General features: G+C 40.3%; 1 protein-coding gene across 1 annotated transcript in view; it reads left to right on the top strand.

Annotated features, from left to right (window-relative positions):
- carmil3 (capping protein regulator and myosin 1 linker 3) overlaps nt 1-26661 on the top strand; it is a 177632-nt gene that overhangs the window by 74587 nt on the left and 76384 nt on the right. Inside the window, 3 exon segments of the mRNA XM_037682030.1 lie at nt 6654-6763; nt 11006-11083; nt 23114-23190. Coding sequence (XP_037537958.1) covers nt 6654-6763; nt 11006-11083; nt 23114-23190 — 265 coding nt within the window.

Here is a 26661-nt window from a genome sequence, read left to right as displayed (position 1 = left end):
GATTCACTCAGACAAACCGAGCAGTGCATGTTCTGGATTATTCATCTATGAATTATAATAATCAGGCCAGAATGGAAAGCAGTGGATTTTTTTTCACTAATACTTTGATGAGATTTTAGCCAGTGTCCCAGTTGTTTTTATCTGTGAGAACAGAACCAGCCCTGAACAGGATTGCAGTTTATTTAGGATTAAATCTGGACACATTCAAATCCAACAAATGGATACTTATTCCATCCATCCATCCATTATCTTTAGCCGCTTCTTCCTTTTTGAGTCGAAGGGGTCACTGGTGCCCATGTCCAGCAGTCACTGTGTGAGAGGTGGGGGACACCCTGGACAGGACTCCAGTCCATCACATGGACACATCATGGTGCATTAAGATTCACAACTGGCTGTAACTACAGTACCCACCACTGCACCCTGTATTCACTGGTTAACTGGACATCATTAACTTCACACAGACTCTCTCACTGGTACATTTTCATCTTTAAATCACTTCTTGGTCTGCTGCCTTCATACATCTCCTCCTACATGTCTCTGCGTGAGTGCAGCTACAGCGTGCGCTCTCAGGACATTATTACATGCAGTGTTCCCTCAGTGAGGGCCTTCTCCTACGCCGCCCCTGTTTCCTGGAATATCTTGAAAAAAGATCTGAAGCTCTTGACCTTGACCTCTCTAAGTGACTTTAAAACTCTGTTAAGTTCCTGGCAAAAACCAATGCAGACATCCAACATTTTCCAGTCAGGTCATCTGGACAGTTTGACCTGTCCGTCCAGATGACCTGACTGGAAAATGTTGGATTGTATACCTGGATTATTGAGCGTAGACTTTGTTGTCCAATACAGACATGCTCCTGTTTTTAGTTTTCTAAATCGCCTTGTGATTTAACTGTTTTTTTGCTGCTATTCCTCTTGACTGTCCTTTTGGTTGCTATTTTGTTTTGATTTGTTAAAAAAAAGAGAGAAACTTAAATTTGTATGCCTATTTTATGACTGTCTTTTGTTGTCGTTGTTATCCATTGCTGTCATTACTCTTTGTTAAGAAATCAGGTCTCTCTTGTAAATGAGTCTTCGAGGCTCAGTGGGATTAACCTGTCTAAATAAAGGTTGAATGAATGAATGAACATAGAGACAAACGAGACAAACAACCATTCATTCTCTCACTCACACCTAGAGACAATTTAGAGTTACCAGTCATCCTAACATACATGTTTTTGGTCTGTGGGAGGAAACCAGAGTACTCGAGAAAACCCATGCATGCACGGAGAGAACATGCAAACTCCACCAAAAAAGAACCCAGGTCCAACCCACAGATTGAACCCAGGACCTTCTTGCTGTGAGGCAACAGTGCTAACCACTGATCCATCTTGCTGCCCATTTTTAAAACTATTTTCATTCAGGTCTCGCTTGTTAATGAGTCCCCGAGGCTCATTGGGATTAACCTGTATAAATAAAGGTTGAATGAATTTACAGTTAAAGCTGAATTATTTCTTAAAATACAACACATGATTTGGCTTTTTTTAATTGTTGTATTGTTGGACGGACGGACGGACGGATGGATGGATGGATGGATGCATTGTTGGATGGATGGATGGATGCATGGATGCATTCTCCAACATGTCAGTGAGCACATCTGTTCCTTAAAGCTCAGAAAACAAAACAAAAAGAGACGAATGAGTTCAACATTCCATCTACATTTAGAAAAGTTGTGGCTTTACTAAAGCCTCAAAACTGTTCTGAACTGCAAACTGCTCATGTACTTACACAAAATTACAAAATACACAAACAAATAAGTCTGTCTGACTGCCTAGATATACTGAAGCTGGTAAGAAAGCTGAAACATAAATAAACAAGATATCTGTCACAAATACACCCAGAAATTATCTGATTTTATTAATTATGTATTTTTCTGTTGTAGTTTTTGCTATGTGAGTATAATATGCCACTTTATGAAGCAACTTTCTTTGATTTGATGTTTAAATCAATGTTGAGAGATTTAAACATATCATGATTTCTACTGGAGTTTCTTTGAAAGTTGAGCTGTCTTTATTGAATTGTTAAAAAAGAAAATTTGCCTCACATCTGATACAAACTTGTCACTTAGCTAGCTGAGTCCTGTGTGTGTCCTGTCTGTTTCCTGTCAGTTTTCTGTCAGTTTCTTCGACTTTGACTCACTCGTAGAGAGGGAACTAGAAATATCGTCTGTCTGTCTGTCTGTCTGTCTGTCTGTCTGTCTGTCTGTCTGCATGTCTTGGGAACTGGATAGCTTAAAACATAAGTGAGGTACTGACTTCCGTCTTTGTGCGTCTCTGCATCTTGACATGAGAAAGTTCTCTTGTGAAAATTGGTTAGCTAAGTCAAAATCCAAGGAGTCCACCCCCCCACCCTCTGCCACACACACACACACACACACACACACACACACACACACACACACACACACACACACACACACACATATAGGGGAGTGGTGGAGCAGAGGTTAGAAGATGGGCCTGTGATTGGAAAGTCGCAGGTTCACCTCCCGGTCCCTTTCAACTTCAAAATATGGGTGAAAAAGTTGAAACACCCACACCTGCCTCCACCCTCATTGACCCCACCCTGGGCCCCTGAGCAAGGCACTCAACCCCCACCATCTGCTCCTAAACAGGTCTCTCTTGAAAATGAGTTCTCGTGACTCATGAGACTACCTGTATAAATAAAGGTAAATGAAAAATAAAAGTTTAAAATAGAAATACTCACATCATGTATGTGTGTGTGACGTGCACATTCCTGAGAGTGTGTGTGTGACGTGCACGTTCCTGAGAGGCCACAGACAGAGCAGCTCCAGCTTTTGTTGAGTTCCTGTAGTCCTGCAGTTTTCAAGCTGAAATGAAAAAGCATCATGAATATGAACTTTACAGTCTCTAGTTACCTGTTCATATAAACACATGGAGGTGTCTCACCTTGTCACTGACAATAAAATATGTACATCTAATGAACTTATAATTATGCTCCTACTCTTTGAAGGTGACCCGATGGTACCACACCATCTCTTGGTCGGACAGTCTGATCAGTTTGATCAAAATCCTCCAGTTTAAAATCCTCACTGCTCAGATGAATCCTCCTCAAAGATACTTCCTCCTCTTCCTCACATCTTGTTCTTTGGGAAACCTTCAAAATGAAAACAGGAGATTTGTGTCTACACAAAAACATTGTACAGAGGAGGTCAATCTTATTTTCTATTTCCTATATTCTCCCTAGTTTTGTTTTTTTTATTTCCTAGAACTTAAACAAAACTCCAGTTCTGGTGCATATCTGTTGATAATGAACCAAAGCTGCTGAAACAGTGAGTACGTTTGTTAGAAAAATATTCCTGTCATCAGATCTCAGTCAGCTTCATTGCAGCTGAACACTGTGTTACACTGAACATCACATCAGCTGGTGGACATAAATACAGTACAGTAATATTATATTCACAAAATACTAACAATACTATGTTCATCTTACTTGTGAAAAGTTATCCCCCCGAGACCTGACGTCAACAGTCCGTCGATTAGAACAGAAATAAGCTGCGAAGTGCTGAGACATCTTCTGCTTTAACCAAATAAGGACGACCGTTCCAAGAAGGCAGCTGAAAATCCTGTCCAGATGACCTGACTGAAAAATGTTGGATTGTATACCTGGATTATTGAGCATGGACTTTGTTGTTTCTAGGAAACATTTCTGCATTGATTTTATTTAGGCTTCTTGAAAATGAGATTGAATCCATTTCAACAATGATTTCAGGATCTCCAGGTCCCGAACCATCACTCCTCCACTGCTGTGCTCCACAGCTGCTGTGAAGGTTTAGTTCCCACCAAATGTTGAGTTCATCTTTAATTATAGCCTTTACTCTTTGTTCAAGTCTTGACTTTTTCAGAAGGCATGTAGTTTCTCAGGATTCAACTTCGTCTGCATTCCACATTGTTTTTAAAGAAGCTCTTCCAAACGAAGCATGTTGAGGACTTGTTGAACTGCTCAGTCATGAAGCTTACCTTCTCTGAACAGTTTACAATCACTCGGATCTTAGCGTTGGATTGTGGTTAAAATGTTTTCCACCCTTAAAAAGTCTTTTTCTGCTTCCTGTCCCAGATTGATGAGCAACAACAACAGGTTATTTAATGCCTTTTCTTCTTGGCACACTCAAACGCTCATCTGTCCAGAGACCAGCAAACAAAAGAACCTTTGTTTTTTAGAGAAAAACTCAAATTCACTGATGATCAATTGTTTTTCAGAACTTTGGACCTGGTTGTAAATAAAATTATTGCCTTTCCTGCGAAAGTGCAGTGTGAATGCTTGTTGCAGAAGAACTTGCTGAAAAACAGCTGAAATCAGCTAAAATCATGCTGAAATGTAGCTGAAATGGAAGAACAAGCCTAAGTTAGCAGAAGAAAGCAGAAGGAACACATATTTGCTGTATTAGGTTTAAATAAACAGAAATGAGCACAAAATGAGCTAAATTAGCTAAAACAAAAAGGGAAATTAGCTGAAAAGGCAGAAAGAAGCTTAAGCTTAAGTTTACCATAAGGAAATTGAAAGAGCTGAAATGAGCTACAAAAATGTGGAAATAGCTACAAAAGCTAAATTTAGCATAAAAACAGCTGAAATAGCGAACAAAGCTGAAACTAGCAGAAGTAAGCTGAAAGGAGCATAATAAGCTGAAATTGGCAGAAAGGAATTAATTACACTGAAAGTAGCAGAAAATACCACGAAAAACTGGAATTTATTAGAAAACAGCTAAAATTAACTAAAATGCTAAAAATGTAGCTGAAAAAGTAGAACAAACTTAACTAAGCAGAAGAAAACAGAAAGGACACGTTTTCTGAAAGAAGCATAAATGAGCACAAAAAAGTGGAAACTATCTGAAAAAGCTGAAATTAGCAACAAAACAACTAAAAAGTAGCTTAAAATGCAGAAAGAAGGTGAAATTACAAGAATTAAGTAGAGAGAGTACATGTTTGCTGAATTAAGCTGCAGAAAGTTTAAATGAGTGCAACAAATGTGGAAAATGCTAAAATTAGCATAAAACAGCTATATAGTAGCTGAAATAGTAGAAAAAGCTGAAATTTGTTTTAATAAGCTGAAAGGAGCTCAACAAGCTGGAATTAGCAAAAAGTAGTTAGAAGAAGCTCAAAAATATTGTAGTTAGGAGAAAGAAGCTGAAAGGAGCAAAAAAACAGCTAAAAAAACAGCTGAAAGTAGCTGAAGAAAAGTTTACATTTGCACAAGGAAGCTGAAAGAAGCTGAAGCAGAACAAAACGTGAAAGGAGCAGTAAAAGGTTGTAAACAGATCTAAAGATCTGAAGGATGGAAAATGAGCTCAATTCATTTTTTTGTGAGGACAAATGGAAGAAAAGGCTAAATATTTCAAAAAGCTAAAGTTGTGCCAATACCAAAAGTCATAGCAGCATTATCCAGAAAGACCTGAACATTTTGATTAAAGATTTGTTGAAATAGCACAAAAACTGAGGGACACGAATCACGCTGAAAAACATATGAAAGAAAACTGGATCACAATAGAGTGAACGCTTCATAAACATTTACACAGTTAGCGTTAGCATCCAGGTGAAAACGTTAACTCAGGTTTGAGACACTGACTGGATGTTTTTGCACCGTTTTTTGTTGACTAAATATTTAAAGTATACAACTTGTCAGAAGCTGACCTTGAGAAGCAGACAGTGTCAACTACAGATGGGAGAAGGTGCTTCTTTAAAGCCCGTGGGTTGACACAGTGCTTCAGCTGCATGAAGCTGCTGACCTTCACTGCTGGGCATCAGGAGGACTCTGCAGAGGCTGAGCACTTTTTGTTACATATATAGCTCTCTCACCTCCTCTTCCCCTCTCCTCCTTCTGTCTCATAACAATGAAACACCTACATGTGTGCCAGCACCACGAGCTCGCGCTATAAACGTGCTCCGGTCATCTTGATAGCCTTCACACGTCTCTACTTGCAGCAGAATCAAGCAGATGATGGATCAAACGGAGGATTAGACATTCTGTCCCCTCTTCTTTCTCATATTCCCTCTTAATCGCTACAAATTAAGGGATTAAAAGCTTAAATCTTGGCCTGTGTTTGAACAACACGTACAGTAGCTGCTGCTTCCACATGTGCACTTCAGAGCAGCTGAACAGATCTCCCTCCAGCTTCAGCTGCTGCTGATTGTTGGTGTGCAGGACACAGACTAATGATAGACCCTTCTGTTTGTTGCCGTGTTATTTATATTTGATTCTTTGCTTGCTGTGGTGTGCTGTGTTTTTGCATCAGTGTTGCAGCAGGAGGATTTTAATGAAGCGGGGCTCCGTTGGGCCCGTGGGTTGTAAGAGCGCAGTGATCTGATCTGAGGGAAGCAGCTTGGCTTGTGTTGCAGGGCACACTTGGAAGACAGGGAGAGAACAGTTTCCAGCTTTGTTCTGCTTTAGACGCAAGCCAAGAAGCTCATAAGAGTCTGTTTAATTCTTATTTGTCATAAAGTTTGCTTCTTGTCTTCTGTTTTGATCTTTTTCTTCAGAAGTTGAGAAGTCATGAATTGGTCCAGTGACGTAAACCAGGCGGATGAGTGACCAGCTCAGCGCTGCATCCCATCTCCTCCTTTACTCCTCGTTTACCAGCTCTTTGTGTTTTCTCCTGGTTAGGTGTGGTGTCTCTGTCCCAGGCTCTGTGCTCATGTGACGACTACTCCAATTCTCTCTTACATCTGGACTTGAGCAAAAACCCCGGGGTTCTGTCTGGAGAGGATGCCACAGTGAGTGACCTTCATGCGTGTGACTGTTTGAGCGTTTTTCATCTGAAATACAAAGAAAAAGATCCTGACTACTAGCATTAATAAAGCTGGAGTCACAACACCAGCTGGTTTCCTTTACCCTTCACAAAAACATCAATTGCTGTTCTACTCTGCATTTCACACATTTATATATTTCACGTTTGACTGTAATTTAATGGGATTATGTGAGCTACTGTGCATTGTTGTACACGGGATTAATGGAGACTGTCCAGAGAATCTATAGTGACATCCCAACAAAGTTAAGTCAGGCCTGCTGGGCGGTTTCCTTTTGTTGAAATGTTTCATCCTTCATCCAAGAGACTTCTTCAGTCTGAGGAGCTGCAACAAACTCTGCCTTATAAACAGCACCTTCACACAGAGGATCAACCAGTTTGATGGTGCTCATATAGTTTCTGGAGTCCGCCCTGTCCCCCACAACTCATGTGTGGCAATCATGGCCAAATGACTGATGAAGTCTTTTGGATGAAAGATGAAACGTTTCAACAAAAAGAATCCGTCCAGAGGACCTGACTGTACTTTGTTGGATTTTTCTACCTGGATTTCTGAGCATGAATCAGGATGAAGTGACAAACATTTGTCTTAATGTCCCCTGCTCTGATGAATAAAACATCTGTGAAAACACCTGATAAAACCCGCCTGCAGGAGTATTGATCATGTCAGCTCAGGTGTAGGTAACACAGCGTCTGATTTGGCCTAAAGTCCTCAATACTGATTGCATCAGAGCTCCAGAGCTTCTTGTCCTACATGCAGCTGGTGATCTGTAAACTGCAGGACAAACAGCAAAATAATCAACCGGGTCGCCTCCGCAGTATCTTTCAAATAAAACTCAGCAGGTTGAAGGCTTTATTGGTAGCTTTCTTTGGTAGTTCACCGTTTGCTCATTCCATTTAAATCAAATCTATTTTACAGGTTTATCATCACAACAATACAAAAAAAAATACAATCAGTTCCAGGGTTCTACACAAATGGACCTAATAAAAGTGACCAAATCTTCACTAGATCCTTAAATTCTTCTTATCAAACCTTGAGTGAACAATAACACCCAGCAGGCTCCATCCTGTCGTTTTTTTATTGAACTAATAAAAAGCCTAGATATAAAAGATGCATGTAGAAAAACTAAGTCCACCCCAGTGACCAGCAGCTTGTTGAACTGACTTTAGCAGCAATGACTCTCAGCAGGTTTCTGCTGTTTGATTTTATCAGTCTCTCACAGGTTGTGGAGGAATTTTGACCCGCTCTCCTTTACATCACAGCTTTTGTTCATTGAGATTTGAGGATATTTGTTTCTGCACGGCTCTTTTAAAGTCACACCACAACATTTCAATCAGAGTAAGGTCTTATCGTTGACCGGACCACTGCATCACCTTCAAGTTTTTTTTTCAAACGTACTTTTTATTGTGTTGAGCTTCTGTGTTTAGGATCATAGTTCTGTTAGACCCAGCACAGTCCAAACCTCAGCTGTCCAACATGGTCTCATATTTGACTCTAGAGTCCCTTGGTCTACAGAGAAATTCATGATCGACTCCATGACTGAAAGGAGCTCTTGTCCTGTGGCTGCTAAACAAGCCCAAATCATCCCCCTCCACCACCGTGCCTGACACTTGGTATGAAGTGTTTGTGTTGATGTGCTGTTTGGTTTTCACTAAACATGGCACTGTGTATTATTGTCTGTCCAAAAGACGTTGTTCCAGAAGTTTCCCTCAAATGCAACTTTGCAAACATGAGTGGTGTTGACGTTTCTTTTTAGAGAGAAGTTCTCCTCTTAGTAACTCTTCAAAACCAGCTTCAGTTGTTCTGTCTGTCATTAATCTTTGACCCTCTAACCGGGGCTTAATTTGAGCTGGATCCTGTCGGAACAGGATCCGGGAACTCTTATTTTGACAGGATGCGTTCCGGTAACTGTTTGCTTGGATCCAGTAACTCTCAGGCTCACTAATAATAAAGTTATGAACAAATTTTACTGCTTTGAATGAATAAAACTTATATTGTATATGTAAACTGAAAATAATTACATAAACACTAATTTAAAAACATAACAGCCATTTATGAGTGTCTTAATATCAAATCAGAGCTGCCCCTTCAAGTAAGCATTTCCACTTCTACCTTTAAAAAAGCTCCACCCCTAAAAGGTCAGTCATGGGTAATTTAATTAAAAACACAAAAATATAATTAAACAGCACAACTAAATTGCAAATCAGTTTTACAGTTTAAGTGTGTCATTAATGAAATTTTGGGTAATCACGTTACGTATGTCACTTATCAAAACTACGGCGCCAACTTGTCAAAATAACAATGATCAAAATGTTGAAAAGACAATCCAATTAACTTTCATTAAAAAAAAAGTTTTCGCATTGTACAACTAAACAATGGAGAACTGAAGTACATGAAGGCAGTGGCAATGGAGATACTGGAGCAGGTGTGAGGATGTGTGAGAGAAGCGGAGTATGCTCTATTCACACAGGGAGAGCTGTTGGTCAGGTTACTCCTTGTTGCTCTCTAAATAGTTAGTGAATCGTTTACTTACGTTGCTAAATGTAGATGTTTAACAACCTGTTAAAATACACCAGAATGCAGGAAATGACATCTACTTTATTCAAAATTTTCTGGGGGAGGAACCTCAGACACAACCACCAACCTCCACCCCATTTGCGTTTCGGCATTGTTTGGTTTACAAATTAAGAACTGCCTCTAACTGAAGCTTGTAGAGTACAAGACACAGCCTGTGGAGATTTTGCTCTTTCTCCAAGCATTGCACAGTCTGATCTTGGGGTAAATTCGCTGGGAATTGCCTTTAACCATGCCCAGATTGATGCGCAGCAACAGTTGATTCTTTAAGGCCATTCCTCCTGAGTATTGTGTTAACATACATGTATGTTTCAGAGCATCAAGCAGCTAAAAGTCCTGCCTTTAAATGATGATCAGCTAATCAATGCATCTGATCAACAGCACCTGGACGAGCTTTCCCTTTAGGATCCTGTGGAAGCAACATGGATGGATGCAGTTTGAGCCCATGCTTTGTTTTCCATTTTGAGTTTGTTTTTGTTTAAAACTGATTTGGTGGAACGGTTGTGTTTTTGCACACTTGTGGTTAGATTTAAATACTTTGTGACCTCAGTAGAGTTCAGATCATTTTTATTATATCCTGATGTGGAAATCCCCAGAACTGACATGCAGTGACAACCCATGACTCAAAGATCTGGTCCCTCAGTTAGGATCAAATATTGTAGCAACCTGATAAATGCTAACGTTGAAGACACTACGGAATCACAAACTGATTTCATCACTTTGCTTTCTGTTTCAAAATTCAGAAACCCAAAGAACAGGAAGTGTTTTCCCTCTTTTTATCCATCAGGTCCAACATCTGACTTCTGGTGTCATTTTATTTACAGTCACCAACAAGAACCTGAACAGAACCAACAGAGACAACACATCTGAACACAGAACCTGAAAAAAAATCCACCCATTTCTGTCCTAAGATTACCCAGCATGCAACTCACCCAGTCTCTTGTGTTCAAGTACAACATGTAATGTCAATAATTCACACTGAAATTTAGCAGTAGCCCACAAATTAATGGTTTCTGTAAAATGTCATCATGCAATGAAACCAAAACAACTTTAGAATGATCAGAGTCAGAGTCAGAGTCAGAGTTTCTTTATTGTCATTCGCACCTCATGTGGTACATGTGGTGGAGCGAAATTATGTACACAGGGTCCCAGTTACATCCCACAATAAAATGTATAAGAAAAACAGTAATAACATCTAAGATATGAACTAAGAAAAACATCAACTAAATATACACTAAGCACTCATAACATAAAACATTGAACATCATGATCAAAGTGAACCTGCATTTGATGGTCCTAGCTCACACTGTTCTTCCACTTGGGCCACTTCACTTTAAAATCAGAGGCCGAGGAGCTTGAAAGTTCTGTTCAGGAGCTGTTCCTGCAGTTAGACATTCTTAGACCTTCTCTGAAGGTGCTGAAGGCCCTGAGTGTTCTCCACTGGTGTCGTGTGTTTTTACCATGACTGTGTCCATGTTGACATGAGTCAGTCTGTTTCTAATCATTACTGAAAACAACTTCTTGTTTTAAAGGATTTTTATAGCAAGTGCTAACATTTTTCTGCCTAGTTTTGGAGCTCTTTCTTTGTCTATTCATTTTGCCGAGTAACAGATTTCCTCTCTTTGTCTTTTCATGTAGAACCTGTACTTGTTTCTGGCCCAGCCCAACTGCCTGGTCCACTTAGACCTGTCTGGGACGGACTGCACCGTCGACTCGGTTTGTACTCCTTGTCTTTTTTTTCCCCCTGTCCCAGTCTGTCCATTTCTGTCTTCTCTCATCTCCTGGGTGGGAGTCAGGCCGAGACACAGAGACTATCCTGAACGTGAAGAGTCAGAGTTTCTTAACGGTCACTCGCACCACATGCGGTGCATGTGGTAGAATGAGATTGAGTACTCAGAGTCCCAGTTACATCCCACAATAAAATGTAAAAGTAAAAGAGTAATAAGATCTAAGATATGAACTAAGAAAAACATAAACTAAAAATACACTAAGCACTTATAGTATAAAAACAATACACCGAACAGCAGCATGACATGAGTCTGTGTGAGCAGATGAGTATGAATGAACACATCAACATGAAACAGATCAGCAGCAACATGAAACAGATCAGCAGCAACATGAAACAGATCAGCAGCAACATGATGTGTTTTTTTTCACAGTGATTATTCTGGTTAGAGATTCATAAGTCTAACAGCCTCAGGGTAGAAGCTGTTCCTCAGTCTAGTGGTTCTACACTTAATGCTCCTCAACCTCCTTCCTGAAAGGAGCGGGGCAAAAAGTGTGTGTGCTGGGTGAGTGGGGTCCTTCATGATGCAGGTGGTCTTCTTCTTGCATCTGGAGGTGTAGATGTCTGTGATGGTGGAGAGACTGACTCCAACATCTTCTGTGCAGCCTTCACCACTCTCTGCAAAGCTTCTCTTTCTGCAGCTGTGCAGCCTCCATGCCACACATTGATGCTGGAGCACAGGATGCTCTCCACTGCACACCTGTAGAAGGAGGTGAGGACTGAGCTTCACAGTCCAGCTCGTCTCAGCCGCCTGAGGAAGTAGAGTCTCTGATGAGCTTTCTTGATCAGGCTGGTGGTGTTGTTGCTCCAGCTGAGGTTGTCATTCATGTTTACACCCAAGTACTTGTAGCTGGAGACCACTTCCACCGCAGATCTTCCTCAGCACACATTCCTGAGAACCAGTGCTGAGGGTTATGGTGGAGGAGGAGAAGTTGTGGGCCAAGAAGAGGCCGTCATCCAAAACCTCAGCTGACTGCAGAGTCCTTCAGTGAGTTGGAGTGAGAGGGACAGCTCTTAGGAGACACTAATTCAGACAAAGAATTAATTAATAACTAAAGAAATTGCATTTCCTGTGAAATGTGTGAATACTTATTGCTGAAGAACAGTTGAAATTAGCTAAAAACATGCTGAAATTTAGTTGAAACAACAAGCCTATGTTGGTAGAAGAAAGGACATATATTTGCTGAATTAGGTTCAAATAAGCAGACATAACCAAGAAAATTGGGAAATTAGCTAAAAAATAAAGCTGATATTACCAATAACTAAAAATAGCTGAAAAGTAGCTGAAAAGGAAGAATGAAGCTTATCTGCCAGAAGGAAGTAGAAGGAGCTGAAATGAGCTAAAAAAATGTGGCATTAGATGAAAAAAGCTAAATTTAGCAGAAAATAGCTAAATAGTAGCTGAAATAGCAGAAAAAAAGGAAACTAGCATAAAAATGCTGAAAGGAGCATAACAAGCTGAAGTTAGCAGAAAAAGTTAATTAGGTTGAAAGTAGCAAGGAATGAAAAACTTGAATTTATCTGAAAACAGCTAAAATTGGCTAAAATGCTTAAAAATAGTAACTGAAATGTTAGAACAATCTGAAATGAGCAGAAGAAAGAAGAAATAGCACATTTGCTGAAAGAAGCAGAAATGAGCACAAAAAAGTGGAAATTATCTGAAAAAGCTGAAATTAGCAAAAAACAGCTGAAAAGTGGCTAAAAAAAAAAGCTGAAAGAAGCTGAAATTACCAGAAGGAAGAGGAGAGAGCACATTTTTGCTAAATTGGGCTGAGAAAAATTTAAATGATTGCAAAAAATGTGGAATTAGCTGAAACAGTTTAAATTAGCAACAACAAAAAACAGCTATATAGTAACTGAAATTGTAGAAAAAGTTGAAACTTACATGAATAAGCTGAAAGGAGCAAAACAAACTGAAATTAGCAGAAAGAAGTTAGAAGAAGCACAAAAATATTGTAGTTAACAGAAAGAATCAGAAAGGAGCACAAAACAGCTGGAAAAAACAGCTGAAAGTAGCTGAAACGATGTTAAATTTACACAAGGAAGCTGAAAGAAGCTGAACCAGAACAAAGTATAAAAGGAGCAATGGAAGTTTGTAAACAGATCTAAAGATCTGAAAGATGTAAAATGAGCTCAATTCATTTTCTATGAGAAGAAAAAAATGGCAGAAATGGCTAAATATTTCAAAAAGCTAAAGTTGCACCAATACCAAAAGTCATAGCAGGATTGTCCTGAAAGAGCCGAACGTTTTCATTTATGATTTGTTGAAATAGATTCAAAACTGAGGGACAAGAATCACAACGAAAAACCTGTGGAAAAAAACTGATCACAATAGTGTGAATGCTTCACATTCAGACAATTCAGTGAGGAAGAATAAATGAATGTTAGTCGTCTCTGTCAGTTCAGGGAGCGACAGCTGTGGTGTTACTGTGGCTAAAATGATGTCATTTTGTTATCTGGGGCCCACAGCAGGTGTCCTGACAGCTGTGAGGATGGCTTCGACCCCGAGACGACGTTTCTTTTTGTTCACCTCGAGTGTCTTGAGCCATGATGTCTTTGGTGTCTGCTTTTGTTAGACGGTGCAGGATTGTTGAAAAATGATGTGTAGAATGTAGCTGCTTCTGAAATGTCATAGTTATATTGATGATGACATAAATCTCACCAGGAAGCTTTAAGATGAAGTGAATGGATTTATTTTTATTTTTTTTCTTCATTCACTGCAGTGAAACCCTGCCAGTCCAGTCTGGTTTTGTTCTTCCTCACTGTCTCCTCAGTGGGACTCTTGACTTGATGCTGCTCTTTATCCTGTTGCATCACGATGCAGCTTTCTCTTGTCTGGGCTATAACTTACGATTAGCTCAAGATAATTCATTGAAGTTTGATACATGTATGCATCATCAATAGACGGAGTCTCGGACTCTTTTCATCGACCCCGCTCCAATGCCAGGGTCAGATTGCTTTTGCTTTTCAGACCATAAGTTCTTGAGCTTGCTGAAGATGGGAGACTGCGACGAAGTGAAGATTCAATGAGTCTGCTGCTTCCTTAGATAGAGAACTTTACTAATTGGCTTTTTATATAGGTGAATGTTTCTGTTCAGTGCCCTGAGACAACTTCATTGTGAATTGGCACTATATAAACAAACTGAATTGAACTGAACCCTTCAGATTTAATTCTCTGAACTAGATACAATAGACTGTTATCATAAACAACATTTATTGACTTAAATTCTCCACTTTTATTCATTCAGTGGATTTTGTTTGTCAAACCAATAGTTCAAGAAAGTCAGTGTGTGAAAAGCTGATGACACAGAGCAAGTAATCTATTTTTTTACTTCACTCATGAACGTTGCTGCATTACATTATTATGCACGTCTTCAACAAAACACAGCTGTGGATGTTCTCACATTACTGTTCGGTGGAGTTTGCATGCTTTCTCCGTGCTCACCGCGAAGTTGTAACAAGAAAATCAGGCATGGGCTTGGAAGAAACGCTGGACATCTACTGACAAAAGTGTTTGATAATCTGGCAGGGATGTGGCATGGACGGAGCTCTAATATAGAGCGAGGTGATGAGCGTGAGTGTGTTTGCAGTGAAGTGGACGTGACAGGTGGCAGAGAGCAGAGATCATGACAAAATAAGTATTTCACAGGTAGTAATATTAGCTTGAATGCACATGATATATATGTATAATGTGCATAACATAAACTACAGAGGTTGTGTGACAGGTTATTGCACTGGTAGTGAGGAACATTGAGATGAATTATGATGGTAAAGTAGATACATACAGGTCCTTCTCAAAAAATTAGCATATTGTGATAAAGGTCATTATTTTTCATAATGTAATGATAAAAATGAAACTTTCATATATTTCAGATTCATTGCACACCAACTGAAATATTTCAGGTCTTTAATTGTTTTAATACTGATGATTATGGCATACAGCTCATGAAAACCCAAAATGCCTGTCCCAAAAAATTAGCATATCATGAAAAGGTTCTCTAAACAAGCTATTAACCTAACCATCTGAATCAACGACGTAACTCTAAACACCTGCAAAAGATTCCTGAGGCTTTTAAAAACTCTCAGCCTTGTTCATTACTCAAAACCACAATCATGGGTAAGACTGCCGACCTGACTACTGTCCAGAAGGCCATCATTGACTCCTTCAAGCAAGAGGGTAAGACACAGAAAGAAATTGCTGAATGAATAGGCTGTTCCCAGAGTGCTGTATCAAGGCACCTCAGTGGGAAGTCTGTGGGAAGGGAAAAGTGTGGCAGAAAACGCTGCACAACGAGAAGAGGTGACCGGACCCTGAGGAGGATTGTGGAGAAGGGACGATTCCAGACCTTGGGGGACCTGCGGAAGCAATGGACTGAGTCTGGAGTAGAAACATCCAGAGCCACCGTGCACAGGCGTGTGCAGGAAATGGGCTACAGGTGCCGCATTCCCCAGGTCAAGCCACTTTTGAACCAGAAACAGCGGCAGAAGCGCCTGACCTGGGCTACAGAGAAGCAGCACTGGACTGTTGCTCAGTGGTCCAAAGTACTTTTTTCGGATGAAAGCAATTTTTGCATGTCATTCAGAAATCAAGGTGCCAGAGTCTGGAGGAAGACTGGGGAGAAGGAAATGCCAAAATGCCAGAAGTCCAGTGTGAAGCACCCACAGTCAGTGATGGTCTGGGGTGCCATGTCAGCTGCTGGTGTTGGTCCACTGTGTTTTATCAAGGGCAGGGTCAATGCAGCTAGCTATCAGGAGATTTTGGAGCACTTCATGCTTCCATCTGCTGAAAAGCTTTATGGAGATGAAGGTTTCATTTTTCAGCACGACCTGGCACCTGCTCACAGTGCCAAAACCACTGGTAAATGGTTTACTGACCATGGTATTACTGTGCTCAATTGGCCTGCCAACTCTCCTGACCTGAACCCCATAGAGAACCTGTGGGATATTGTGAAGAGAAAGTTGAGAGACGCAAGACCCAACACTCTGGATGAGCTTAAGGCCGCTATCGAAGCATCCTGGGCCTCCATAACACCTCAGCAGTGCCACAGGCTGATTGCCTCCATGCCACGCCGCATTGAAGCAGTCATTCATGCAAAAGGATTCCCGACCAAGTATTGAGTGCATAACTGAACATGATTATTTGAAGGTTGGTGTTTTTTGTATTAAAAACACTTGTCTTTCATTGGTGGGATGAAATATGCAAATTATTTGGGACAGGCATTTTGGGTTTTCATGAGCTGTATGCCATAATCATCAGTATTAAAACAATTAAAGACCTGAAATATTTCAGTTGGTGTGCAATGAATCTGAAATATATGAAAGTTTCATTTTTATCATTACATTATGGAAAATAATGACCTTTATCACAATATGCTAATTTTTTGAGAAGGACCTGTACGTGATACAGCCACATAGTGCAGCAGCAACAAACATATTAGTTGTCACAGATGTGGCTTGGTGTAATGTTATTTATCAGCAGTTCAGTAATCTGACAGTTTATGGATAATAACTGTCTTTGAGTCTTTTCGTGCGCCATGGTGTACTAATCGTCTGCCTGAGGGTAGTAGATGGAAGAGTCCTTGTGCTGGGTGGGTGTGGTCCTTAATGATGCTGCGTGGTTTAAGCAGACATTGACTGTGGTAGGTGTCCTGCATGGTGTGGAGACTGCCACCAGTGATGTCCTCTGCTGTTTGCACCACCCTCTGTAGAGCTTTCCAGCTCTGACTGGTGCAGTTCCCATATCACCCTCAGAGGTGGAAAGAATACTGAAAATTTATACTCAAGTACAAGTACAGTTACACTGCTTAAATTGTACTCAATTTCAAGTAAAAGTACTGGTATTATTAAAAATACTTAAGTAAAAGTACAAAGTACTCTTTTCAAATACTACTCAGAGTATTAATTACTTTTTAACCAGTTGATGTTTTATTGTGTTGTCAATAGAAGTCATTCAGTTTGATTTACTGTATATCATAACTACATTCAAAGATCATTTCTCAGATGCAGAAGCTTCGTTTTATTTTAGAACCAGTTAAACTGATGGCAGTGACAATATCTAAGATCTTTGTATACTTAGCCAAACTAATAACCCACACATACAAACAATAAAACAGCAATATCATACAGGTAGCTGTAAAATTACATACTTGAAAGAAATACTCATAAAAGTACAAGTACCCAAAAAAATCTACTTAATTACAGTAATGTGAGTATTAGTAATTGGTTACCTCCACGCCTGCCACCCTGTGATGCAGCCTGTCAGCAGGCTCTCCATGGTGCACCTATAAAAGTTGGTGAGGATGCCGGAGTTCGTACCAAACTAAAACTAAGTTTGGAGACAAGTGATAACGTGTCACATTTTGTTACATTTTCATTTAAAATGTGCAGTGCATTGTTCTTCCTTGTGGAGTTAAACGGTACGTACTTTGTATTTCTGATTTTTCAAAACGATCAGTTTTGTTCAACAGATTTTATTTAATTTTTTACAGATTTCCGATGCAGCAGCCACTCTCCTTTTTCATTCCTTCACAATGCATTCCTTTATCCCGGGAATATTTAGAGCACAGATGTCAAAAATGAAAGTGACACTGGAATGATTGCTGTCAGCAGGATTCTTTTTAAGTTTGTTTTCTGGTGACTTGGGATGCTTTAAATAGAAACGATGTTAGCAGCCTGTTTTAGGAGTTTTTCTCTGTTAAGTCTTTTTAATGCTGCTAATGTTCTTGTTTGAAACAGATTCTTCTCTTCCTAATGAGCTTTCAGCTTTTACTTAGAAATTGTCTGTGTAGCTCTTTAGCACTTTCCAGTTTTCCATAATTTATGTGATATTTTTCTCCTCATTGTAGCAGTTTAAAGACTGATTTGGAGAAAAAAATGGAGCAGAAATCTGTTTTATGGAGAAAGAGTCCACACTAAGTCTTTGTGATGATCACACATTGTCAGGAAAAAATGCATCAAGTAGTTTGACCTCCTGCAAGGAACAAGACGCTGCTTAAAACTGACAGATTATTAAAATGTTATCATTAAGCATTAAGGGTCAATTCTTTCTTTTAGCTAAATGCCTTATGAACTTCTGAACCAATTTTAATGAAACTTTCATGAAACAGTTTCTGCTCAGCTAGTTATTTTATGAATTATGTACAACACATACTCTATTGTGCTATTCTTTGTGCAAAATCTTTGAATATCACTTGTTTTGTCTTCCGGGGGGGGTCAGCTACACATTTATTTATCATCCACATTTTAATTTATTTTTCTGCAGTCAATGAACAGGATTTTTTCTGACAAAGCCTAAAAATTCTTTTACTTTTACAAATACTCTCATAACCTCACAGTAACCTTACGACACGCTCGTGTTCCTGAGGGCAAAATCAAAAATCACCAAAATAAATGTTTGTCCATCTTTAAAAAATACTGAATATAAAGGCCTTTAAAGAGTTAAAATAATTTTTATAAAAATTATTGAAATGTGATTTGTTTTTTATTTCAGGCTAAGACAGCTCTAAAAAAACTGACTTGAAGAGATTAATTAAAAAATGTATTTTAAAACAGTTATCTATCATGTTTATGAGGCAAAACCCAGAGAGGACCAGACTGAGGGAAAACAGACCCAAACGTTAATATAATAACAGTGCTTTATCTACAGTGATGAATATTTAACAGTATCATTTACAAGGGAACCTGGGAACCTGAGGAAAGTGGAAATAGAGTCCAAGATAATGGAAGAGTGTTTGGTTAATCTCAGGTTGTTCAGCTCTTACTGGGAGGTGGAGATCTCGACACATTGAGAAGAGGGTAGTTCCAGGTAGAGGTAAGTAGCAGGGCTGGTGGTGGAATGGAGGCTGAGCAGCTGAAGGTAAGTATAGTTCTTTTGCAGGCGTGAGGAAGTAGACGAGGGATCTAGGGTTGGAGACTCAGGAGGCAGGCACTAGGAGCACAAGGAGAACTTCAAGTTCAAGAATCTTTATTATCCCCAAGGGAAAATTTGTTTTGTAGTAGATTAGTATCCACATAACACTACTTTAGTTTCACAGTCAGTAGGACATAAAACATCCATACTATATGAGACATTCAGACAGTAAAAAGAGAAAAAAGTTAAGTATTAATCTTTAAGTTCAAGAACCAAGAGAAGTCACATAGCTACTACCAACAGGTATGTAATGCTCCAGCAGAAGGGAGCTCTCCTGCAGTACTTTATACTCCTGGAGCTTGTTAGGACAATGACACACAGCTGCTGCTCATTGGTACTGCCCAGGAACCAGGAACCCGAGGAAAAAGCTGAAACCGTACATTACCTCTACTACATAACCCTACTACCATACATAGGCTCCCCCCGCCCTACGTTGGGGTGGGGGTGGAGGGCAGAGGCTAGAGAGGGTGAACCTGTGATCGGATGGTCGAAGGTCAACCCCGGTTCAACTCCCCAGACCGACAACATCAAAATGTGGGTGGAAAAAGTGAAACACCCACACCTGCCTCCACCCTCATTTGCTCACCCTGGGCCCATGAGCGAGGCCCTTAACTCCACCCCCCAGGCACCTTAGATGGCAGCCCACTGCTTCACATGTGCAATGAGAAAAATGCAGAGAATTAATTTCCCCATTGGGGATTAATAGAGCACAAAACAAACAAAACAAAAAAACAAGTTGTTTGATTTCCCCAAAAGAACATTAACTGGCAGCACGGTGGTGCAGTAGGTAGATCTGCCACCTCTCAGCGAATAGGTCGTCTTGGTTCAAATCCTGGCCGGGGGCCTTTCTGGGCGGGGTTTGCATGTTCTCTCCGTGCATGTGTGGGTTTTCACCGGGTACTCCAGTTTCCTCCCTCAAACCAACAACATGCATGTTAGGCTGATTGGTAACTCTAAATTGTCTCTAGGTGTGAGAGAGAGAGAGTGAATGGTCGTTTGTCTCATTTGTCTCTATGTGTCTCTGTGATGGACTGGAGACCTGTCCAGGTGTTCCTCACCTGTCATAAAGGTAAAGGGCAGTAAATTAAATTAAAACTTCTGGACTCGACCTGGGTTATTTGTTGGCAGTAAATCTCATGACAAAGGACAGGTATGAATGGACCTTTCAGGAAGTCATTGTTGGATGTGCATGTGCAACAGATTAACTCAAGGATTAAATCCAGTTCAGCAGAGAAGCAGCTATAACTCAGTCAGTTTTACAGATAATGACATCAAATGTGATGTGGTAGTAGCTGAGTCATTGCCAGCACACACTTCCCTGACATCTTGTGATATTGCATGATATTGCAAATTATGGGATTATCAAGGTTTGGCCAAACAGATCCAACTCCAGTCTAAAACTCTGTCAGGAAAAATCGACGGATGATATGCATTCCTTCAAAGAATGCTAGTCCTTTCATTTAAAAATGCCCACACTTTAATAATCCCTAAAGCTTTTCAAAGTTGGCCATATCCCCAGTGGAGGACAGGATTAATGGATTTACCACAGATTGATGGTAGATGTCCCATTGATCGTATAAACTGTATGTGGCATAGCATACTTAATTTAAGATTTTGTGGGGCTTTTGCCCCATTTGTAAAGTGAAACTTGACATTTGATGAATATGCAGGATAACACACTGAAGAACAGTAAGTAATTAATATTTTTTTCCTGCTCGGCTTGACTTTGATTCAGTGCAGTACAATTACACCTCTTATTGCCCATTTGGTCCCACTGTCGGGAATTAGCAGACGTATCTGACAGATGAGCACTTTCCGTACACACTTTGACAGATTGGAAGGAGCCTGCAGGCATTAACCCTTCAACAGGCAGGAGGACGGAAATAATTAGTGAAAAGAATCGGTGGTTTGACTCCAACCGTCTGACCCTGTGTCCTTCATTTAAACAGCTGCTGAGAAGGCTTTGTAGAGACACGAAGCCTTCCAGTGCTCTGAGATTACTGAAGAGAAGTTATACGTCAAACTTTCATTTGAACTTTGCTTAGAACGATGGAAAAGCTGTCCTGATTCATCATCCAGTGATCTTCATCAAAAAGGACCCAAAGCCTTGCTGAGATTTTAATTTTGTTTGTTTTAATCTACATTATCAAACTGCACCAACTGCAGAAATCAGGTCCCATTGAAAATGCATCAACAGAAAAAGCTAAATTAATCTTCTAATCCAGAATGTGACACGTTCATTACTTGTTGTTTCATTGAACTTTGGTTAACTGTTCTTGTTGTCTTTGTGCTTTAACAGCATTTTAATGTTGCAGCTGTTTTACTTGGTTCACTGGTGATGTTTAAGTGACGGGGGAGTGGTGGTGCAGAGGCTTGAGAATGCGGGCCTGTGATCAGAAAGTCGCTGGTTCAACTCCCCAGACTGTGTTGGAAAAGGTGAAGCACCCACACCTGCCTCCACCCTCGTTTGCCCCACTCTGGGCCCTTGAGCAAGGCCCTTAACAGCCACCATCTGCTCCCTCGGGCACCCTAGATAGCAGCTCTCTGCTCCACGCAGTGGACTGTGGCAACTCGTTGACCTGTGGTTGCGTCAGGAAGGACATCCGGTGTAAAAACAATCGCCAGTTACTTTGACAAATGACTGCATTGGACCATTGGCTCCTCTGACGCTTTGTCTCCTTCAGACACAGCTTACGTTGCTTTTAAGTCAATTTTTCATTCAACCTTTTATTTCTACAGGTTAGTGTCATTGAGTCACGAGGACTCATTTTCAAGGGAGACCTGTTTTAGACAAAGAACACAGATGAAGTACAAACAATAGACAGCCATGAAAAGCATGTACTGTACTGTAAAATGAAAAGTAAATAAAAGTAGTGACATAAAACAAAATAAAATCAAGCTACATTATGAAGCAGGAAAAATACTAAAAACAGGAACATGTCTGCATTGGTTTTTGTATTAAACCTAAAAATTATTTAAAATCCCTTAGAGAGGTCAAGGTCGAGAGCTTCAGATCTTTTTGTAAGATATTCCAGGAAACAGGAGCGGAGTAGGAGAAGGCCCTTTAGCCAAGTTCAGACTGCACTGAGGGAACACTGCAGGTAATTATGTCTTGAGAGCGCACGCTGTAGCTGCACTGCAAATCACTACATCCTGGCTTCTTTAGATAGAGAACTTTACTAAGTGGCTTTTCTAAGTATGTGAATGTTTCTGTTCAGTTCCCTGAGACAACTTTGTCTCAGGGAACTGAAGATATAATACGCTTTTTTCTTCTTTCTGCTGCCTTTCATTTTAAATCTCTTGTATTTTTTTATATAGTTTATGGAATTGTTTTTTTTTTTAAACGAATAAACTTTATACCATACCATACTTTGTTGTGAATTGGTGCTATATAAATAAACTGAATTGAATCATCAGGGTTTGCTTCTGTTGATTGGACTTGAACCACCTCTCACTGCCTCTGTGAGTTTGTTGTGTGTTGTTTAATTGTAGCTTTTGAATGTGTGTTAAAATATAAACTAAGATCAAGCTGTGCATCAAGACTGTAATATCATATGAATAAACGTGCAGGGTTCACCTCAACCTCACGTTTTCTTTTAACAGTTCCTGCACGCGCTGAGCTGTACATGAGAATCTCCTGCTTTCATTTCCTGAATCAGGCAGCGAATAACAAATTAACGTGCAGCGATTGTGGAAACTCTAAAGTTTGAATGTTTTTATGAAGTTCTGTGAATGAAAAGATCTTTTCATCTGAACATCCTTTCACAGAAAAGTTTAAATGAATGTCGGAAATCAAAAGTAAACACTTTGGTTCTTACTCTTCCGGAGTTCTGACCGAGTTAAAGTTTCTTATTCTAACTGTCTGCAGAAACTAAATTTATCTCATGGTTTGAATTTTACATCAAGTTATGTTTGTATGTTGAAGAGGCTTCAACCACAGAAGAAAGCCTGTTTCATCTTGGTCTGCTTGAACGTGTGTTTTAAGAACCTCCGTTCCTCACCGGGCTCCCGCTGCAGCAGCCTTCATGTTTCTCTCGTGTTTTTCTTGCAGTTGTTTGGGGCGTTGCTGCGAGGCTGCTGTGCTGACCTCTCCTACCTGAACCTGTCCAAGAACTCCTTCTCTCACAGGTGGGCCTTCACCTCAGTGTTGCCCTCTTTTAATACAAAAAATAAACGCTTTCTGGAGCACGTCCAGCCTGCAGGCAGAGGGGAGTGATTAGCATCATTAGCTTGTGTAAATTTGACTCTAGCTTAGTGTTTTCCTCTGGACTGCTCTGAAAGAATGAGAATATTTTCTGCTTCACGTCCCTCATTTGTTCTGCCTCCCTGCATGTGTGTGTCAGTGTGTGTGTGTGCAGAATGTGTTGCTCCATGCACATATAACTCTGTCTGCTAACAAGTTTTCACTCTGTCATTGCTTGTTTGCATGCCCACGACTTTTCCTTTCTTTCTCTTTTATCTGTGTGTGTGTGTTTGTTGGCTCAGTGTGTGTGTGTTGTTGTTTACCTAGCTGGAAGGCAAGTGTGGTTCTGGCTCTCATCATGTCGTGTCCCGCAGGAGCCTGGGAGCCCCCCTGCTCGGCATATTACATTACAGAATTACAGAGAGCGAGAAGTTGGTAACAAATGAGTCTAATTTTAGGATGAGGATTATTGTTGCAGTCCCCAGGTTCCTGTGCCTGTGTTGTTGGACTCGCTCTGTTTGTGTCTTTGATTCATAATTATCCATCTGTTCTCCCTTTACTGCAGGTTGCACAAGCATTCGTTCTATTTTGTTGCATTGCAACCAGAAAAATAATTTAAAAAAATCAGTTTGATTGTAAATAAAAGACTTACTGAAAGGGTTTAATAAAGGTTAATAAAAGGTAAATATTGCTGAAAACATGAAATACTAAAAAGTGATGCATGCATACAGGAGACTCCTGGAGCATGTGGACAAAGGTTTGGGGTCAGTTCAGGTCTAAACGTAACTTTCTGAACATCACGGGCAACACGGTATTCATCCCCACTGTGAAGCACAGTGGTGGCAGCATCATGCTGTGCAGATGTTGTTTTTTTATCTGCAGGCTCTGATAAACTGGTCTAAGTTAAAGGACATGTGAAAATTGAACATATAAAGAAACTGCCAATGCAACGCTGCCGTCAGGACCGGCTCTAGGCAATTTGGCGTCCAACCTAAGATTTTGGACGGCGCCTCCTGCATCATTTTCCAAATTTTACAGCCAATTGACACAGTCACAAAGGAAACTAAAATGATTTTGAAAAATATACTCGATGCTGTGTATTTTCCAACCATTCAAAGTGCATTTGACTAAATTCTTGGGATTAATAAACCACCGTGAAATCAGTATATTCTGAAGGTAGAACTGACCACTTGCCTTTAAGCTGAACTTTATGTGATCTCTAACTTCAAAATTGAATTACTCTCATATATATTTTTAATTGAGCTCCATGAGCATGTACAGTCTAAGTAGTTGAGGAGGAGGGGCAAGCTCAGCAAGTATTATTGTTATCAATAGTAGTAGTGTTTAAAATGCTTTTCAGTTCAGCTAAATTAGATTTTTATACTAGTAAATAATATTTTGTGTTAGTTTTAATACAAGAAAATTACACTTTAAATTTTTTCTTCCCCCTTTTGTAGCGCCTCCTGGATGGATGGCGCCCTTAGCATTTGCATGTACCATGCTTTATGGGACAAACAGTCCAAGCCTGGATCTCAGTCCAACTGGGAATCTCTGATAAGATATCAGGATTGCTGTAGACACGTGGCACTAGTCCAGTTTGAAGGAGCTGGACCAGATCTGGAGACAAAAGAGACCTGCTCATCCTGTCTTCGTATCATTCATCCCCTCTCTCTGCATCCTCCACATGTCATCTGTCTCATCACCTCTTCTCATTTTCCACCTCTTCTCCTTCCTTCTGTTCATAGTTTCTCCCACCTCCTGTCGATCTGCTGGTGCCCGGTCCAGTCAGAATGTGTTGTGGTGACAACATGGAGCCACCTGACAGCTCTACCACTGCTCATGTGTTGCTCATGCTATGTGATGTCATCACTGTATGTTCCCATGCAATGATGAAATTAGTTCTCTGCATTTAACCCATCACACCTGAGATACACCCAGGTGGAGCAGTGGGCAGCTGTGTAAGTGTCCGGGGAGCAATTAGGGATTGGGTGTCTTGCTTAGAGACACCACGACATGTGGGAGTAGCTGGGAGTCGAACCGCAACTTTCTGGTCCCAAGTCGGCTGCCCTACCTCTACACCATATTGGCCCCATCTGGCATCCAAGCCCTGTTCATGCCCTTTAGAGAGACCGTGAACAGTCCGTGCAGATACTGTCACCTTCATGTGCACTAGTGCCTCAGAGTTGCTGATAAAGCTCTGTGGAGAGTGTAATGTGAGCGAGACATCTGCTCTGTTTGTAGCCGTGGAGGCTCGACAGGCTATATGCTAATCATTACAAATGGGCTGAAAAAGGAGCTGGTGTTCCTCACTGGGAGGTTATCTCTGTCATTTGTCTGCCTGATTTTTTACCTCTCAACAACTTTATCTTCCTTTGTCTTTGGACCTTTTTCTTTTTTACAGTCTCTCCTATTTTTATCCACCATAACTTAATTTACTCCACTTTGCTCCAACTTTTTCTGACTCTGGTTTTATTGCTTTATCGTGGTGTCAGTTTAACTTGGATTTATCTGTGCAGGGTGAATACTGGAGGATTCTTAAAGAGATTAAGACATTTTAACGATCCTGTCTTGCCATCTCTGCATGCATGTGCACAGAAAGATGCAGACTTTGCAATTAACAGAAAAACCCAGCGGGTTTGAATCCACCATTAAAGCTGTGGTCAGCGGTTTCCATACACTCACTGTGCGTATGAACGCCATCATGATTTTGGCTTTAAACGGTTTATCTGTTCTTTTTCAGGATGGAACGATTCTACAACACAACTTTAATGGATTTTTAAAACAAGAACTGGGTGCACATGTTTGAATTTACTATTGATTAGTTTTTTCCCCAACCCACACAGTCTAAAATGTACATATAAAGTTAAATACACAAATGCACCCCCACAAATATTTAGCTGAATGTCTTTCAGTATGTTGTGCATCAACTTTAAACTTTCTGAAGCCATCAACAGGCTTCAGGAAAGATTCTGGCTGGATCTTCTTAGTAGAATTCGTTTAACTTGCATTCCTGGCACAGACCTTGTTTTTATGTGCAGTCGATAAATGTCCAGGATGACTGAGGGGGGTACTTTAAGGTCACTCCACAAGCTGGACGTTAGCATGATTTTCCAGTCAGAATCAGAATCAGAATCAAAATAAACTTTATTGGCATTGCACCAAGATACAACGCGAATATGTACGTACAGTCGTCCGAAGATGGGCGGAGTGCACAAAGATGGGCGGAGTGCACGAAGCTGCGGCTAAAATAATCAGCGCGGCCTTCTTATCCTTATTTAGAATAATATTTTGCTTAGATAAGAAAAGGAAAGAAAACATGAGGAGAGACAGTATAAATAAAAGATCTCTCACACCGTGTCCTAGACAGGGCACAATTTGAGGCATCAAAAAAACCTACCACAGCAAAGCAACATAAA

The sequence above is a fragment of the Nematolebias whitei genome, chromosome 9, assembly GCF_014905685.2.
Source record: "Nematolebias whitei isolate Nwh7 chromosome 9, NemWhi1, whole genome shotgun sequence".
Classification (NCBI taxonomy): Eukaryota; Metazoa; Chordata; class Actinopteri; order Cyprinodontiformes; family Rivulidae; genus Nematolebias; species Nematolebias whitei.
This window is presented reverse-complemented; position numbering and strand designations above follow the sequence as displayed.